The following is a 15,731-nucleotide window of genomic DNA, read 5'->3' on the forward strand; positions in this document are numbered from 1 at the left end:
AGTATCTGATGTTTCGTGTGCGATGTATGTGTAACTACGTATTCGAGTAGCAATGTTTGGGGAGAATTGGATGGTAGAGAACTTATATTGAGATTAGGAAGGCTCGTCGGTAGTGGTAGTAGGTAGGTGAGATAAATAAGAATCGTCTTATAAGTCAGTTTCACTCATGAGGCTCTGGACTCTCTACGAAACTACCGGATCTTTCGTATTGTGGTTTATCTGTACAATACTACCTTCCTGGGTAGGTGGTATCACGACTCTTTTCTTATATAGGTGCTTCTTTCGTTGGCCGTTGGTTGTAAGATGTTCCATTTCCCTTCCCCTGTACGATTCTTCTTGTACTGACTGCACTTACTGTATTGTATGTACTCGTACGGTTACTATCAATAAAAGTTGCCAGCAAGACTCTTTCCCATTCTTCCTCTTTAACCAATTCCTCATTGTCAATATCTGAATTGTCATGTCATTTAATTCATAAGATACTGAATCGAATACTCTTCTTTCTTTCGACTACAGTACAACCTCATCCTCTTGCTTCTTAACCTCACCGACGATTCGAAGTGCACCTTTACTATTTTATATCGTATAATTTGGACTCAGATCCCCCAGTTCTCCCAATTCCCTGTCAGGTCAGCCAATTAACCCCAAGGGACCCCGAGGCTTTGCTCGCTCCATTCATTTTTTAATTACCGAACGCGTCGCGACAATTCTACGGTAAATGGTAAATAATACCTACCTATCTACCTACTACAATACTACAATACTACAATGTACTCTATCTGTACGGTAATGGACGCAGTGAAGAAGTGAAATGAAGGTTGAATCTGTATTTACATTCAATTCACTCTTATCAACAAACACAACCCAAATACCCAACAACATATAATAATATAAAGAGGTCCGAGTGAAGAAAGGCATCTCACATCCATAATTTAATAATAGCTGGAGGTACTTGATAATTGTTGATTTTCTTTCAAAAATCAAAAGGAAGGAAGAGATACAGTGACAGACGAATATAAAATCGTCTGCCCTGTTCTCCAAAACTTTTGGTGAGTTGTTCCTTTTTTTTTAAACTTTTATTTTCTTTATTATTCCTGTTCCTGTTATCCGCCTGCATCCTCATTTCTCATTCCCTCATTCGGCAAAATACTGGAGATTTGGAATTTCTGTTCCTATGACTCTATGAATTTTATTAATCCGCTCATTTCCTTCTTTTCATAGTCAATATTCAATCATTGATTTCAACACCTCCTCGTACGACGACGGCAGAGGCAGGATTCGAACTACAGTATCCTGATCCATCGAAGTCTCCTGCGTTGTCAACTACTTCAACTGCTGAGGGTGGAGGGTCGTCTCCTATTCTTCCACCTCTACCAGAACCAACAATTTACGGTCATACCATCGATCTTTTTGGAACTCCGCCTTCACGCCCGCCATCCGAACCGCGAACCGACACGAGTGCATTCTTTACAGCTAGTTGGGGATCTCCGTATCAGCACCCAGTAGGATCGTCGGTTGGAAGTCGTTCACTCTATCGAAGTGCATATAGTGAAGCTTCAGAGGACTCGGAAGATCTGCCAATTCGTCATCTTGAGTTGCACACGCCGTTCTTGCGTCCTCCTCCAGCTTTCACAAGGTCTCAGACAGAACCGGATTTTGTGTCCCACGACGGTCTCATCAGCGCAGCCGTACTAGCCAACCGAGCTCGACGTCCAGCACATCGATTGACTGAAGATTGGATACGTCAACATACAGGAGGCGGATCAACAGAAAGGAACAACTGGCTCAGTGACGATCCTGGAGAAAGTGAGAACTCTTCATTGAGCGGATCAATCTCAGGGGGCGCAGCGAATTCGTCGGCTTTAGAATCCGATCCCAGAACGCCCACTTTACAACGACATTCACAACCGAGTCACGAACCCAGGTGGGATTTCGGAAGTGGTCATCGAAGAAAGGATACCGGGGAAACTTTGACACAAGCAGATATTGCCTCTTCAGTACGCGACGAATCCTCCAATATGTCCGTCAGAAATGAAAATGGTTTGCAGAGAACTTCGGCAAATCATACACCAGTAGACGAAAAACCTCTCCCTCCTCCACCTCTAATGGCACAATGGGCAGCCAAAGCTCTACCTAATCCGACACCATCTCCCACTACCCCGCTCGCGCCACGATTGAAGAAGAAAGTCCCATGGAAGGGCAAAAATATCTTGGTTTTACTTCCTTGGGACGAAGATCGCGGCAAGAGGGGAGGGGCACCAAAACCGATGACACAAAGAGATGTGGTTGGCATGCTGAAAGATTGGGAGGAATTGGGTTATGATACCAGTGGATTTAACCTTGGCTCTGATGATGGAGGTGAAGGAGGTCCCGGTCAGAGCCGAAATGGTTGGCCCCTTGTGGCGGATGTAGAAGCTGAGAGAGATCGGAGAAATTTCAGAGTCAGTATTCCTGACAAGAGAGGTAAGATAGAGCTTTTGTTTGTCATTTGTTTTCTTGAAATTGAGATGGAGAGGGATAGATGTGGTGGAAGAATCCATCCCTTCATACCAATCCGTGGCGTTACCCCTTCCATTCCTTAATTGCTTATTTGAACTACGCGAGATAATTTTGCGCCAAGTATGAAATAGGGAACATGAATTTTTGTGTTATCATTTCCATGTCACTTTTGATGATCAGGTACTAATGGATTGGATTAATGTAGAATGGGACGCTTATGTCGAAGAGTTAAAAGAAGCCAAATTGCGTGCTCTAGGTGTTTCGCTGGGAGATGATGACCCCATCCCTATCATATCACCAGCGATAGCAAGTTTGAGTCGTCGCACTTCGATGCAATACCCACCATTGCCATTTTCACCTCCCATACCAACTTCGTCGGCAGCGAGTAGTCATATGGCTCATAATTCCAGTCTTCCTTTCTCTCCCGCTTTGATGCCCGGCAATGGTTTATCGACAAGTCAAAGCTCCAATCAAGGCTCTATTCCTTCCCCTGCTTCAATGCATGCGCACTTGCATGGAAAATTTGGTGGTGTGAGACACAGTTCAGTGTCGTTTGGAAATGGGGATCATCCTTTTGGATCACCTTTTCAATATCCACAACCAACCTCGTCGCCAGGTGTTTGGTCTCCACAGCAAATGCTATACCAGCATGGACATAGAAGTGGATCTCCTTCAATGCATAATTTGGGTTCTATTAGATCTCCCGCTTCACCTCTTTCTCAGGATGGATACTTTCCACAAGGCCCCGGTGATGCCATGTCACGACAAGTTTTCATGCAGAACCAATTGTTAGCAGGTGCTCGTGCTCGTGCATCTCCAAGTCTTCAAGAAGTCCGTGAGAGCGAAGATGAGCAAACCGAGGAAGTGCCCATTCCAAGCAAGAGTCCATCTAAGACACCAACATTGGAAACTAAGCCAAACATCAAGCATAATGCGAGTGCAAGCTTACAGAGAGAGATTGATGACGCTGAGTATCATCTCGAGGAACAATTTCAAAGACAGCTTGACGGTGATGATTATAGTCCTCACTCGGATCATGGAGAAATGGATAGACAATTTGAGAACAAACCTGTACCTCACGTGAGGAATACTTCGATTGTTGGTGGTGAACTTGGATCCTCTCGATTTACGATAGAAACAACTGAAGAAGGGCCAGTCCTTCATCACCCACAACCTCATAGTCGCGGCCATTCCCTATCTCAGCGCCCATTCCAGGATTCTGAGCACGATACTTCAAGTGGCGAATCGAAGACTGCATTACGCGGTATGAAGGATAATGCAAAATTCGATTTGTCTGATGTTGAGACTAATCCTAGCAATATGGGCACACCGACTTTGCAAAATCGCGTACCTACATTTGGTCATGATAGGGACATTTCTATGTCTACCAATCCATGGCTTGATGCTGCATCTACTCAATCGAAGATTAACCAACCTGTTCATCGCGCCAACAAGCAATCTATGTCAACATTGAATGTTGCAGCGCGCCCTTTCAATTTCAATCCGGCCAACGCTTTCCAACCGAATCAATTTTCTTTTACTGGTGGTAACTTCCAGCCAGCGCACACAGCTGTTAACTATGTGCCATTTGCTCATCAAGGGCCTTTACCTGGTGTACCTGAACTTTCTGGTAATCACACTGTGAAGAATTCATTCGGTAAAATCCATGCCCCGGCGCAAGTCTTTTCTCCCAACTTGCCGGGATTTGTACCAGGACACAGCGAATTCAACTTCCAGGGACCAAGCTTCAGACCTGATGCGCCAACATTTACTCCAAGCTTTTCAAGCTCGATCACTTCTACGGGTGAAGCATCTGGAAATGAAGCTTCCCAGAACCCCATCTTTGGTGGCCTCGACTTGAACTCTCTTAGCACTTCGAAGCCTTCGAAGAAGTCAAAAGCGATTCCTATTGTTCGTCCTGATAGCAGTCACTCGAAAGAGGCCGAAGAGACGATGGAAGGTAAAGATGGCCGCCCGATGCAAAATCCAAACAATATTAAGAGGATGCGCAGAGATAATGATAACGGAGATTCAGTGCCTCTGTTCGCTGAGCCAACTGCACCTCTTCAGGAAACTAGTCGAGAACAGTCAGGTCCAAAGGTGTCCAATGTTTCTTCTATTGATGATGATAAGGAGAACTTTGAACCTTCGAATGAAAGTGCAGACGACCTACCTACTGCTAATGTGAACGGGAAGCCATCCAGTGGAGCGGACTTTTCACCATTTGAATTTCAACAGCAAAAGCAAGCAGAAGATTTCAATGCTGCAATTCCATTTACCGCACAAAGATATGAATCTGGTCTTCCTGGATACGGAGTCGACACTGCTGAGTCGGAAGATGATACTGAAGGTGCCGATGAGACTGCTCCTAAACAAGACTTACACTCGCAGACAGCATCGAATGCAAGTGGAAGTCAACTTGGTCATAGGAAAATGTCATCATCTCTCTCTGCGACCGCCGAGCCTTTCGAAAATCAACCGAAGGAAAACTTTGCTTTTACTTTTGGTGGAAGTGAAGCTCCGGTACTTGCGCCAGCTTCGCCGGTTCTTCCAAAGATTGGTGGTCTCGCAGCCTCGAGATATGCTAATAGCCCATCACCCCCTCGGGTACCCGATTCAGAATCGCCAACCTTACGACCTCATGAAGTGAATGATTTCCAAAATGCTTTGCCAGGACCTCAAAGTCCACCGCAATACGATGTAGACTCTGAATTGGAGGAGGGTGAGATTCCAGAGGAACAGGATCCGACATTTGAGGAAATTGATGCTGTTATGAGACATCTTAATTCAACGGAAAGATCACCAGCCACAGTCTCTAATGGAGATGATACTCCCAGATGGCATGAAACTAGTTCGCGCAGACATATACAGATTCCTTCGATGTCATCTCCGATTCGTCTTCATCCCAATCTTCTGCGCAGCGATGCACCAAGTCCAAGCCCAGGTCTCAGGCGATACGCAGATGATAGTCAATTTGGTGATATGTCTCCTGATAGAGTATACTCTCATATGGGGACCGAAGATGATCCATTTGCGGATCCTCATTCTACTGTTGCATTTGGATCACCCATTCATCGTCTCAATACTGGACATAGTCTTCCAGTTAGCGATTGGGATGATGTTCTTAGCGAGGGCGAGGAGATCAAACTTCATGAAAGAATTGGCTTCTTTGATAATCGTGTCAACGATATCGTTGGTTCGTTGTTGGCTGATAGATTGGATCCAATTGAAAGGATTCTGGAGGGCATTACAGATTCTTTGCATGCGTTACCTTATACCGTCAAAACTGAATCACATCGCAGAGAACAGCGCAGCATGTCTGGTGCACTGAGTGATGCTGATGATGAAGATGATGAAGAACCTGGAAGATCTGCTAGTCCAAGAAGAAACGCAAAGTTAGAGAAAATTAGAATGGTCGTGTTGGAGGCTCTCAATACTCATTCATCAAGACCTCAAACTGCCATTACCCCGACTACTGCGTCGATGCTGCCTGACTCGCGCAATGTTCTTCAAGCTCTGGATGAAATGAAGGAACATTTTACTCAATCCTCACAATCAGCTTTCAATGTGGAAGATCTCAAGAAGGCTGTTGAAGAAGTTGTTGAAAGGAGAATGCCTGGTTCAGTCAAGACTGATGATGTTTCTGCTATTCAACTAGCTGAAGCTGAAGCGAAAATCGCCGCTCTTGAGCAGCAAGCCCACTCTAGGTACATTGAGATGGAAGAGAGTACTCGAGCTAGAATTTCCGAGCTGGAGGAAAAGCTTCATCGAGCTGATGATTGGGTTGAGGAAGAAATCAAGAAGCGCAGGGCTGCTGAAGATTCCAAAGCTATGACAGAAAGACTTCTGGCAAGTTCTCTGGAAGAAGAAACTCGATTAAGACAAATCGTCGAAGAAAAGAGTTCAAAGGCGGAGATTGAATTTGCCAATCGACGAAAGGCTGAAGATCGTCTGGCTGAGGCGCAACGTCTACTTCGTGTCTCATCCGAGGAGGAAGATCGACTTCGTGACGCCATGTTGGAAAAGGATGCGAAGATGCGACAGATTGCGGAGGATCGTGATCATAAGGTAAGAGGCATTGAAGAGTCAAGAAATAAAACAACCATGCGCATCGCCCTTCTGGAAGCTGCTCAGGAGAATTCTCGCAAGACCGAAGCAGATCTTACTGCCACGATCCACATGGCCGAGTCTGAATTACGAGAATCACGTTCATTAGCCCACCGATGGCAACTGGAAGCCGAAGGAGCCATGGAAGCCGCCAAGAGACATAGCGAGGATGCGGAACAAGCCAATGAAACCAATAGGGACCTCAGGAGGACCATCGAGACCTTGAAGAACCAGATGGAGGAAAGTATCCGAGTCCGCGAATCCATGAGATCGAAATTAATGGATTTGCAGGAGGATATGGCCACAGCCGCCCGAAATATCTCACAAGAAAATTCTCATCGTGCCAAGAAGGAACAGGAATTACTTGCCAGACAGGAAGTCCTTGACGCTAAACTTCATGCCGAAGCTAGGACAAGGGAACGACTCGAACTGGAAATTGAACGATTGGAAAGTGGCGAGAGACAAGGTATGAGAGCTGTTAATGAGTGCAAGAGGTTAGAAGCTCTCGTTATTGAACTTCGCAATGAAAATCATGCTGCTCATAAAGATGTCATGAGATACAAGAGAGAATTTGAGGAAGCTCGCGAATCTGGCTTGGGTGAAGTTGCACGTACGAGAAAATACATGCAAGTCGAGGTTGAGACTGCCAATAATGAGGTCAATGTTGTCAGGGAAGAACTTGAGAATCAAATCTCCAGACTTCAAGCTGAGATTGATCTTGTCAAATTGGATGCCGAGACTGCAAAGGAACAACACGATATGCTTTTGGAAGCCGCTCAAACTGCCAAGAAAGACATGTTTGATGACATCACAAGAAAGCATCAAGATCAACTTGAGGATTTACAAGATAAATTGAAGCGACAACTTGAGAATACTATTGTGGATGCACAAAGATCAGAGCAACATCTTTTGGAACGATTGAGTTTGAGCACGGCCAAGACAGAACATCTTCAAGATCGTGTTAGTCATTTGGAGGATAAGTTGGAGGTCGCTAGGTCTGCTGCACAAGCTGCCGCTACTCACGCTAAAGCTGCAAGATCTGCAAGTGTAGCTGGGTCCTTACCATCGCCATCACTACAAAAAGTATCCACACGTGGACTGGATGTGCCAGAGAAGATTTCACCACAAGCACTTCGAGAATCTATCATGGTTCTACAAGATCAATTACAAGATCGCGAATTGAAGATTGAAGATCTTGAGCAGAAATTGATGGATGTGGATCCTGAGGCTTCAACAAAGATTAGCAAACGTGATGATGAGATTAGCTGGCTACGAGAACTTCTTTCCGTACGCAAGAGTGATCTTCAGGATATTGTGCAGGCCTTGTCTAAAGGAACATATAATCCAGATAATGTTCGCGATGCCGCTATTCGACTGAGTGCTAATCTTCAGATGGAGGAGCAAGAACGTGAAAGAGCTATGAATGGTGGCTCGGCTATCAATCTTCCTAATATCGCAGCTTCTATTGCAGCTAGTCCACGAGTTGCACAAGTTGCAAATGCCGTAGGGCCACTTGCCGCAGCTTGGGGAAACTGGAGAAATAAGAATCAAGCAAAGGATTCAAGTGCTCTCATGAGTGGTGGTAATGGCAATCATACCTCAAGCGGTAGCTCAACGCCATCGAAAGCTGGAAGCTCATCTGGGTTCCTGAATGGATTAATGACACCACCCGCTAGTAACGCCAGACAGTTTCCTAGTACTCCTGGAGCACCTCCACCGGTAATTATTAGTAGGGAACCAGCCACTTTTGCGAGAGATAATGCACTAAGTGCTTTCAATGCCACAAGTCAACGATTCGCTGTTAGGCAAGGTGGACTTGGTTCGAGAACTGCGACACCCAGACGTGCAGATAAAGTACCAGTTAGAAGGGAAGCACCAGCAACTCCACCAATGATGTCGAGAAGTAGCTATGATAACGATGCTGTAGTGTCAAATCATGATGAGTTGGGTAATGGAAGTAGGCGTGGAAGTTCACTTGGGCAACCAAGTTTGGGAATGAGCCTAGGTGAAGAACTTGGGGACTTTGGAAGTGAGGAAGGCTTCTATGATGATGACGAAAGTACAGTGGATGAAATGGCTGGAATATATAGTGGAGGATTCGGACGTTGATTAGAAAATTTTCCTTTGTCATTTCTTATTACTTACAATTTTTATTGCAATTTGAGTTTTGAGTTTTGAGTTTTGAGAATATTTGAGGGGAGGGGAGGGGGAGGGGGAGGGATGGGGCTCAAAAACTTCTTATACCATTACTGCTGAAATTTAGAGTGGTTCTCTTACATACATACATATTCTTTAATAGTTCTAGAATGATACCCGGAGCGCGAGTAGGGAGAGTGGTAGGTGGGACGAGGGAGGGAGGGAAGAGGGAGGGGGATATTGGATATTGGATATTTAGTTTCCTTTGTTAGTGTGGATGAATACTTTGGTAGTCGAATGAACATATATCACGTGTAACTTTGTGTGTACCTAGTCGATGTTGAAAAGTGATTGATTGGTGAGTGTATGTGTTTTGTTTGTATGTTTGGTTTGTATGTTGGGTGGAGTGGCATGTATCAACAGCTTGAGTGTAGATTGGTGCTTTTGATAGTAAATTCGATGAAGCATCGCTTCTAACAGTGCCCCCATTCCTTCCCAAATCGCTATTTGGAGTGTGCAGTTTGGGATATTTTATCTTCTTGCGTGGTATTCTACAGGATGGTTAATGATGGGTTTGTTGTGACAATACCTTTCGCTGGATGCTTTGAGGATTTTGTATGCGAATGTCGCTTTGGAATTCGTGGGTTGTTTCACGTGCGAGGTGTATTGGTCAATAGATACTTGGAGTTTTGATTGTGTGTGTGTGTTAGTATAAAGTTGGTTCTTCGGTTCATCTGACTTGGTTGTTCACATGCCAGGTCTAGAATGGAATGAGATATACATGGGGATTAATTCGTTTTGTTTTTGGGTGGAGATGTCGAATTTTGTTGTCTGTTGTTTGGTAGGTAGGTAGTTTGCAATCTTTCTCGGATTGTGTGGTCTCATGTCGGTAGCGAGTTTCTCGGCCGGTGGGATCTTACATTTTTTTGTATTTTTTTACGGTTTTTTCGAGTGCAATCTTGGTAGAGCATAGATATAAATTTAAATGACGCATTGCATCTTTATTCTTTAGTGCTTGCGCAATCAGCGGAGCAGCATTGATTGACTCCTTAGGTTGCAAACTCAATGAAGATATTCAGGTTTAGAATATAAGAAGAAGCGTATCATGATCGTTCTCTTTATGTATAGGAAGGAATCTCCAGCCAACAGCCTCGCAGGAGAAACTTGTAATATAGCTACGACAAATGTTAACCCGTCTGGTGATAAGTAAGATGGCCCTTTGATTACAGATCGAAAGCTTTTATTTGAAGCGGTAGAACCAAAAAGACGTGATTGGATAGAAGGTAATTTAAATGGGTATTGAATTTGAGCCAAACTCCTTATACAGCACCCTCACTGTAATAATATATTATTCACTGAATGAACTAGGATTGTTACCCAGATAAGTACTGGTAATTGACACAGTAGTATCGCAGTATATCGTTAGGCTTTCAACTTGCGCAGTACTCTGCATCCGTATATCATTTCCAATAAGATATTTAAGAATGCTCTTTTTCCTGCGTGCGAAACTCCTCTTTATTTGATTACCACCTCTCATTGAGTTTGAAAGCTCTACCAAACTTTCCGGATACTCAAACATCGACATCACAGACTCCTACAATGTCACGACGCATAAGTTTTTGTTATCTCATGGGTGATCTGGGATGCAAAAATCAAATCAAACTAATACCCAACAATGACGAGGTGCTTGGAAAGATCATAGAAGCTATGGCCTTACTACTTCCGGAGAATCCTGCAGATCGTGAGCTGCGAAAGTTCACGCAAATGTATCCCAATATTTACCCATTCGTTGATACGAGGGAACTTGTTCTTGATCACTGGCAACCAAATAACAAGCCATGGAGAATGGGCATCACGTGCTGTATCGAGCTTCAGCACTATCATGAAAGATGGCTATCAAGCATACCTTTCACAGTCAATGGCGTACTATATTGTTACAACGATGGTGAGAATTCTGACCAATTCTGAAATAACACTACTAACAATCATACGTATGTAGAAGATCTCAACTTTTTTTATGATAAGACAGCCTGACCAGCCTCAAGATCTTATGTCACCCGACAAGGCAAACCCAAAAAGAAATTTATAGGTCCTTTCTATTCCGGAGCTTCTCGTCCTCTTAAAGACGTGGATCGCATTCCATATGAAATCAAGGAAATTCGAAAATTACTTGGTACCCATCGAAGCGAACGTGGATGAAGTCTTCCGAGGAGTCATCGATGCCATCTTTTAAATTTCCCAAAAAGGTATGTCTCTGAGCCTAATTCTGGAAGCTCCGATCTCTAATCAGAAACAGAGATTTTGAACATGATCTTCGGTTTCACACTCGCTGCTAAAGGTGGAGTGGTTGTTTCTCCGGCAGTAGTGACCTCCAATTGGTATAAATCATACTCTGAAGCAGATTATCGGATCTCTTTCCCAGATTCGCCTCATTATAACAGATATAAGTCTTTCGAGAGTGGTTCGGATGTGACTCTTCGCAAGAACGTAGGTCCTAGACCAGGCATTCCTGCCTCATCCCCATACGTTGAGCTTACTAGAGTTCTTCGTCCTATAATATATGCAACATGTCTACGTACTTGCAAGAGAATTTGGGAGCTTGGATCACAAATATTATATGCAGAAAATGCTTACAGCTTCAAGATGAACGGTACGGAGATTACCGACAGTCCACCAACTTTGATGTTTGAGGGCAGCAACTATCACTGGCCAAGTCCTGAAAACCCTATCTTGTCCCAGGAGAGTATCTTGAATGGTTCAACGGACAAAGAATTGTCAGCTAGAGAATATGAATCTAAAATCGAACATGTCATCAATCAACTTGAGAGGTGCGTCCCAATTCTTGAGTTGGAGGGCTGGGTTTATTACGATCCATTCATCCGATTTCTCTACACAATAGAACCGCAAAGCAGAGCTTCAATTCGCACTTTACGATTCACAGGCGCCCCAAAAACCCACGTGCGAGAAGATCAGGGATGCGATTGTCACGGTGTAGATCTGTTATCCAACATGCGTATATACATCCCCTTTATCAACAAATTTTGTACAGGCATAAAGAAACTTGTACTAGATATGGATATAGATTGTTGCGTACATATGGGTAGTGTAGGAAACGTTGTAAGAAGCTTCGATGAAGTCTTGATGCCGTTTTTGGGCGAACTTGAGAAACTTCAAAGAGTTCGCACTCTGGCGATGAAACGGAGAGTATCTCCAAAGGGCAACTTTTATAGAAGAGTACTCTATAAGGATATTGATTATACCAAAGATACGATCAATTCTTCCAGAAGCAGGGTCGAAAATAAAGTATGAGCCGGCGAATTTGATGACTGAGGATATATCGTTGGAGATGGTGGTGGAAGTTGATATTAGGGGGCAAATTATTTTAGGAGTTTTGTCGCTGACAAGAAGGAGCGATGAGATGTAGTATAGTCAGATCATGTGGTTATTGCCAATAATTGCTTCAATATTGATGATACAACTTCAATTAGGTTTCTTTTTTATATAGCTAGATGCGTGAAAGCTGTGATTGAATACTTGCCATGCTGAGTCAGCAAATTCAAGCCTTCGATAAGAGTGCACGGACTGATGGATTCAGTTACAAAATTCGTAGTGAGCATCAATGATTTGATTTCAAAGTTGATTACCTCATTTTTCCGGTCTAATATATATTGATAGATGAGTCTAGGGAGTAGTTAAATGGAAGTCGAAAGAGACCTGCAGAGTCCAAACTCAAGACTGGTCCACGAGCCCATGCATCTCAGCCTTGTACAACGGAAAGGATCAAGATATCGCAATTCATCTCTTGAATTGCGAGACTTACTAATTTGGCGTCGCGCTCATTATCATGACCTCCATTCTTGGGCAAGGCTACCTGCAATGAGATGTATCTTCGTTTCCACAGATGATCAGCAGTAATTCGAGATGCTGTTCATAAGTTGGTAACTTCCGCGACCTCATTCAATAATTGCGAAATGAAAATGGATGGCATAGAACAGATGAGAATTATCCAGATCGCATTACAGTCAAGCGTTGTCTACACCTAATGTTATAATCCATGTCAGACATCCGGTATGGCAGATCGAAACTGTTATGTCCTTGATGGTAGTCCCTGAATGAGACTAGCAAGGAGATAGAATTCTTGTTGTCTGCATGCTCCGCCATCCTTTATCTTGTGCATCTACACAAAAGTCGAATTGCCGTCGTGAATGAAGTCGATGTCAATCTGACCGTACGGAGTCTCGACAGGTAGTGACCTTATACTTGAGTTCGATCATCTCATGTGATGCATTTTCGTTTCTACTCTTTAAAACAACTTCTATCTTGCGTGTGGCCTAGCAAGTGCTTTCAAATTCTCATTTTATTGTCACATTGTGTGGACAAAGACTCTCAAAACTTGCCGCAAGATATCAGCTCTAATTTTGTCCACTCCGCTTGGATTATGCATATCTTCGCATCAATACTTCCGTTGAGGATGTTGCTTCACATGGTATTCTCTAAGCTTGAAATGCCTCGGGATTCATTCCTGCTAGTATGGTAATGATTTCCACGATGCATCTGAGCCCCTAAACTTCTACAGATTCCTGTTTACGTGGGTTTTAGCACATGGTTGGTGTAGACTTCATTCTTTTTCTTGTTAATGTTACATGCATTCTACTTGATGGATAAATGTAAGTGATTATGGATACCTGTTATGAGAATGGATAGCATAGTCAGTCGTCCCATCCAACAATTTTGCTGAGAGTTTTGAAGTTCCGATAGCTCCCCGGCTAAGACTTCAATATGATGGCGTTGTGAGTTTTCGGAGCCGATCTGCTCTTCAAGATCGAGCGCCATTTGAATTCACGGCTTTCATCGGATGAAGCCTTCAGAGGCAGTCGAAACTTCTAGGTTATTGTATTCTGCAAAGGAACCATTGCTAAGAACCCTGATCATGTTACACCCCGCCAGAAGTACAGGTAAGAGATTGACATAGTATTATACCAGAATAAGAACTGAAGTTAGATACCTTGTGACCTTGTCACTATTGTTGTGGTTGTAGCCTAATTTACCTATTGTTCCAGTGCGGATAGGTGCCGATACGGTAGGAGACATGTCAAAAACTCGCTCTTGTTCAGAGATGGAAGGTTCATTAAAAATTCGGGGAAGGCATCTAACTATGATGTATCTCATCTTAGTTCCCTGTAAATAGCCTGGCAAAACCATATCTTCAAGGTTTACTATCTTGCAAGTAACAAATCACTGCTGGTACTCAACGCCATCAACGTATCTCATATAGAAGTTCATTAAAGGCCGAGGTACCTGAAGGTTGAGCCAATATGGAGAACTGCTCATCCATCCCACCATCCAGCTATCCACAATCAGCAAGTGGTGATAAATATCATCCACTGCAGTTCTTGAAGTTTAATTCATCGGAAAATCGCTCAAGTTCTCCAGTCGATCTTACACATTGAATCATATTATTCGCTATGTTAATCTGCACAGCTATGCACGATAGCTAGTATTGGGAAGTTCCTTAACGTAAATTCAATCGGCTGATTACTCACTTCTTCACTTTGAGTCGTATATGCCATCTAATCCTGGTTCTTCTGTAATTCACATGTTGGAGTCTTCAATGAAACATGTGAGTACCGAGGAAAGCCTCCTTGAGGCCCCTCATTATATATCCCTTTCAGGAACAAAATTATGGGGGCTGTTATAGTTCAGGGATTCCCCGCATCCGCAACAGCTAATGCATAACCCCGGTTAAATGCAACAGGAACTCCGCATTTTCACGTCTAGGATTCCTTTCCTTTCCATGCCAAGATTTGGATTTACTATGCTCGTAGAGCTTGCTCACTACTAAGGACTTGGGGATGTCGGGTCATAATATAAGGAAATAACTATAAAAGGGTTAGAACTTCCACCTTGATCATCTGTCATCGCGCAATCTCAAAAGTCAATCACACAATAACATCATTCACCACATATATCTTTGATCAAAAATCAAAAATCATGAAGTTCTCATACGCTGCTATTGTTCTCGGAGCTGCCTCCGTCGTTTCGGCCCAAAGTGCTGCTTGTACAGCAGCTGTGGCCGCTGTGCCTGCTTGCGGCGTAAGTCATCTTTTTCTTTACCTCAATTATGTTGGCCTCTACAACATTATCCCTTCACTCTCAAATCTATCATCGATTTCCTCGCTTGATTTTCTGTGTCAATTCTCAGTTCATCGTCTAACATTCATCCTAGGCTTCTTGCATCAATACAGCTGCTGCGACATATTGCACGGCGGGGGACTACGCTTGTGAATGCGCAGCTGCCACCTTTTCCAAGATTGAGAGTGACGCTACCAATTGTGTTATTACCAATTGTGGAGCTACCGTCGGACTTCAAGTCTTGAGCGCTGCCAATGCCGTTTGTACCGCCTGTGCTTAAGCTTGCACTTTTGTGATCTATGGGTCATTCAAAGTCCTTGTATAGGTTGAAAGGATATGGTGGTGTTTGGTTTGAAGCAGAGCTATGTATGGTTGGGCTATGGTTTGGATGGAATGGTAATCAATGATTGAATCTCATGGGTGGATAATTGTTGTCCATTGAAAATGAAATTTAAAGTGTCTGAAAACTAAAGACAACTGAGATCCCGCTGCCGTGAATTTTCCAGAATCATACTTACTCAAGACGATCTAGAAATAGAGAATTCTTCAGTGTTGCTCGGCTTATAACACCTGTAATAATTTTTGGAGTGACGCTAGACCCTTTGAGCGTAATAGACCTAGCGTAACCATAGCCCTAATTACTAGTATCTCACACCTCTGCTCATGACATCATAACCTAAAGATCAGACTTTTAGCATTGCTGGGGCAGCTAATAGTTGTAAGAACATCACTATATTTAGAAGAATCAACACTGACGAGAAGGTGAAGAACGCTCGGCGATGTCCTGTACTCACATTGTGTGTGATGCCAACATCCTTTCAATTGATCTACCGATGATGTATCTTATCTAATGTTCA

General features: G+C 43.5%; 4 protein-coding genes across 4 annotated transcripts; all 4 read left to right on the forward strand.

The window, feature by feature from the left end:
* Nucleotides 1–768: 768 nt before the first annotated feature.
* EAE97_010043 (uncharacterized protein) lies at nt 769–8,715 on the forward strand (the record flags this gene model as incomplete). The annotated part of the gene is made up of 3 exons (XM_038880558.1): nt 769–781; nt 1,222–2,463; nt 2,705–8,715. 3 exons carry the CDS (start codon nt 769–771, stop codon nt 8,713–8,715), a joined length of 7,266 nt encoding a protein of 2,421 aa, XP_038728604.1.
* A 1,626-nt stretch (nt 8,716–10,341) lies between these two features.
* EAE97_010044 (uncharacterized protein) lies at nt 10,342–10,941 on the forward strand (the record flags this gene model as incomplete). The annotated part of the gene is made up of 2 exons (XM_038880559.1): nt 10,342–10,687; nt 10,832–10,941. 2 exons carry the CDS (start codon nt 10,342–10,344, stop codon nt 10,939–10,941), a joined length of 456 nt encoding a protein of 151 aa, XP_038728605.1.
* A 108-nt stretch (nt 10,942–11,049) lies between these two features.
* EAE97_010045 (uncharacterized protein) lies at nt 11,050–12,051 on the forward strand (the record flags this gene model as incomplete). Its single annotated transcript, XM_038880560.1, has 1 exon — nt 11,050–12,051. The coding sequence occupies one exon, from the start codon at nt 11,050–11,052 to the stop codon at nt 12,049–12,051; it is 1,002 nt and encodes a 333-aa protein (XP_038728606.1).
* Nucleotides 12,052–14,733: 2,682 nt separating this feature from the next.
* Nucleotides 14,734–15,353, forward strand: EAE97_010046 (uncharacterized protein; the record flags this gene model as incomplete). The annotated part of the gene is made up of 2 exons (XM_038880561.1): nt 14,734–14,835; nt 14,969–15,353. The coding sequence occupies 2 exons, from the start codon at nt 14,734–14,736 to the stop codon at nt 15,152–15,154; spliced, it is 288 nt and encodes a 95-aa protein (XP_038728607.1). The 3' UTR covers nt 15,155–15,353.
* Nucleotides 15,354–15,731: the final 378 nt, after the last annotated feature.

This window comes from Botrytis byssoidea (assembly GCF_014898295.1).
Source record: "Botrytis byssoidea strain MUCL 94 chromosome Unknown BBYS_025, whole genome shotgun sequence".
Lineage (NCBI taxonomy): Eukaryota > Fungi > Ascomycota > Leotiomycetes > Helotiales > Sclerotiniaceae > Botrytis > Botrytis byssoidea.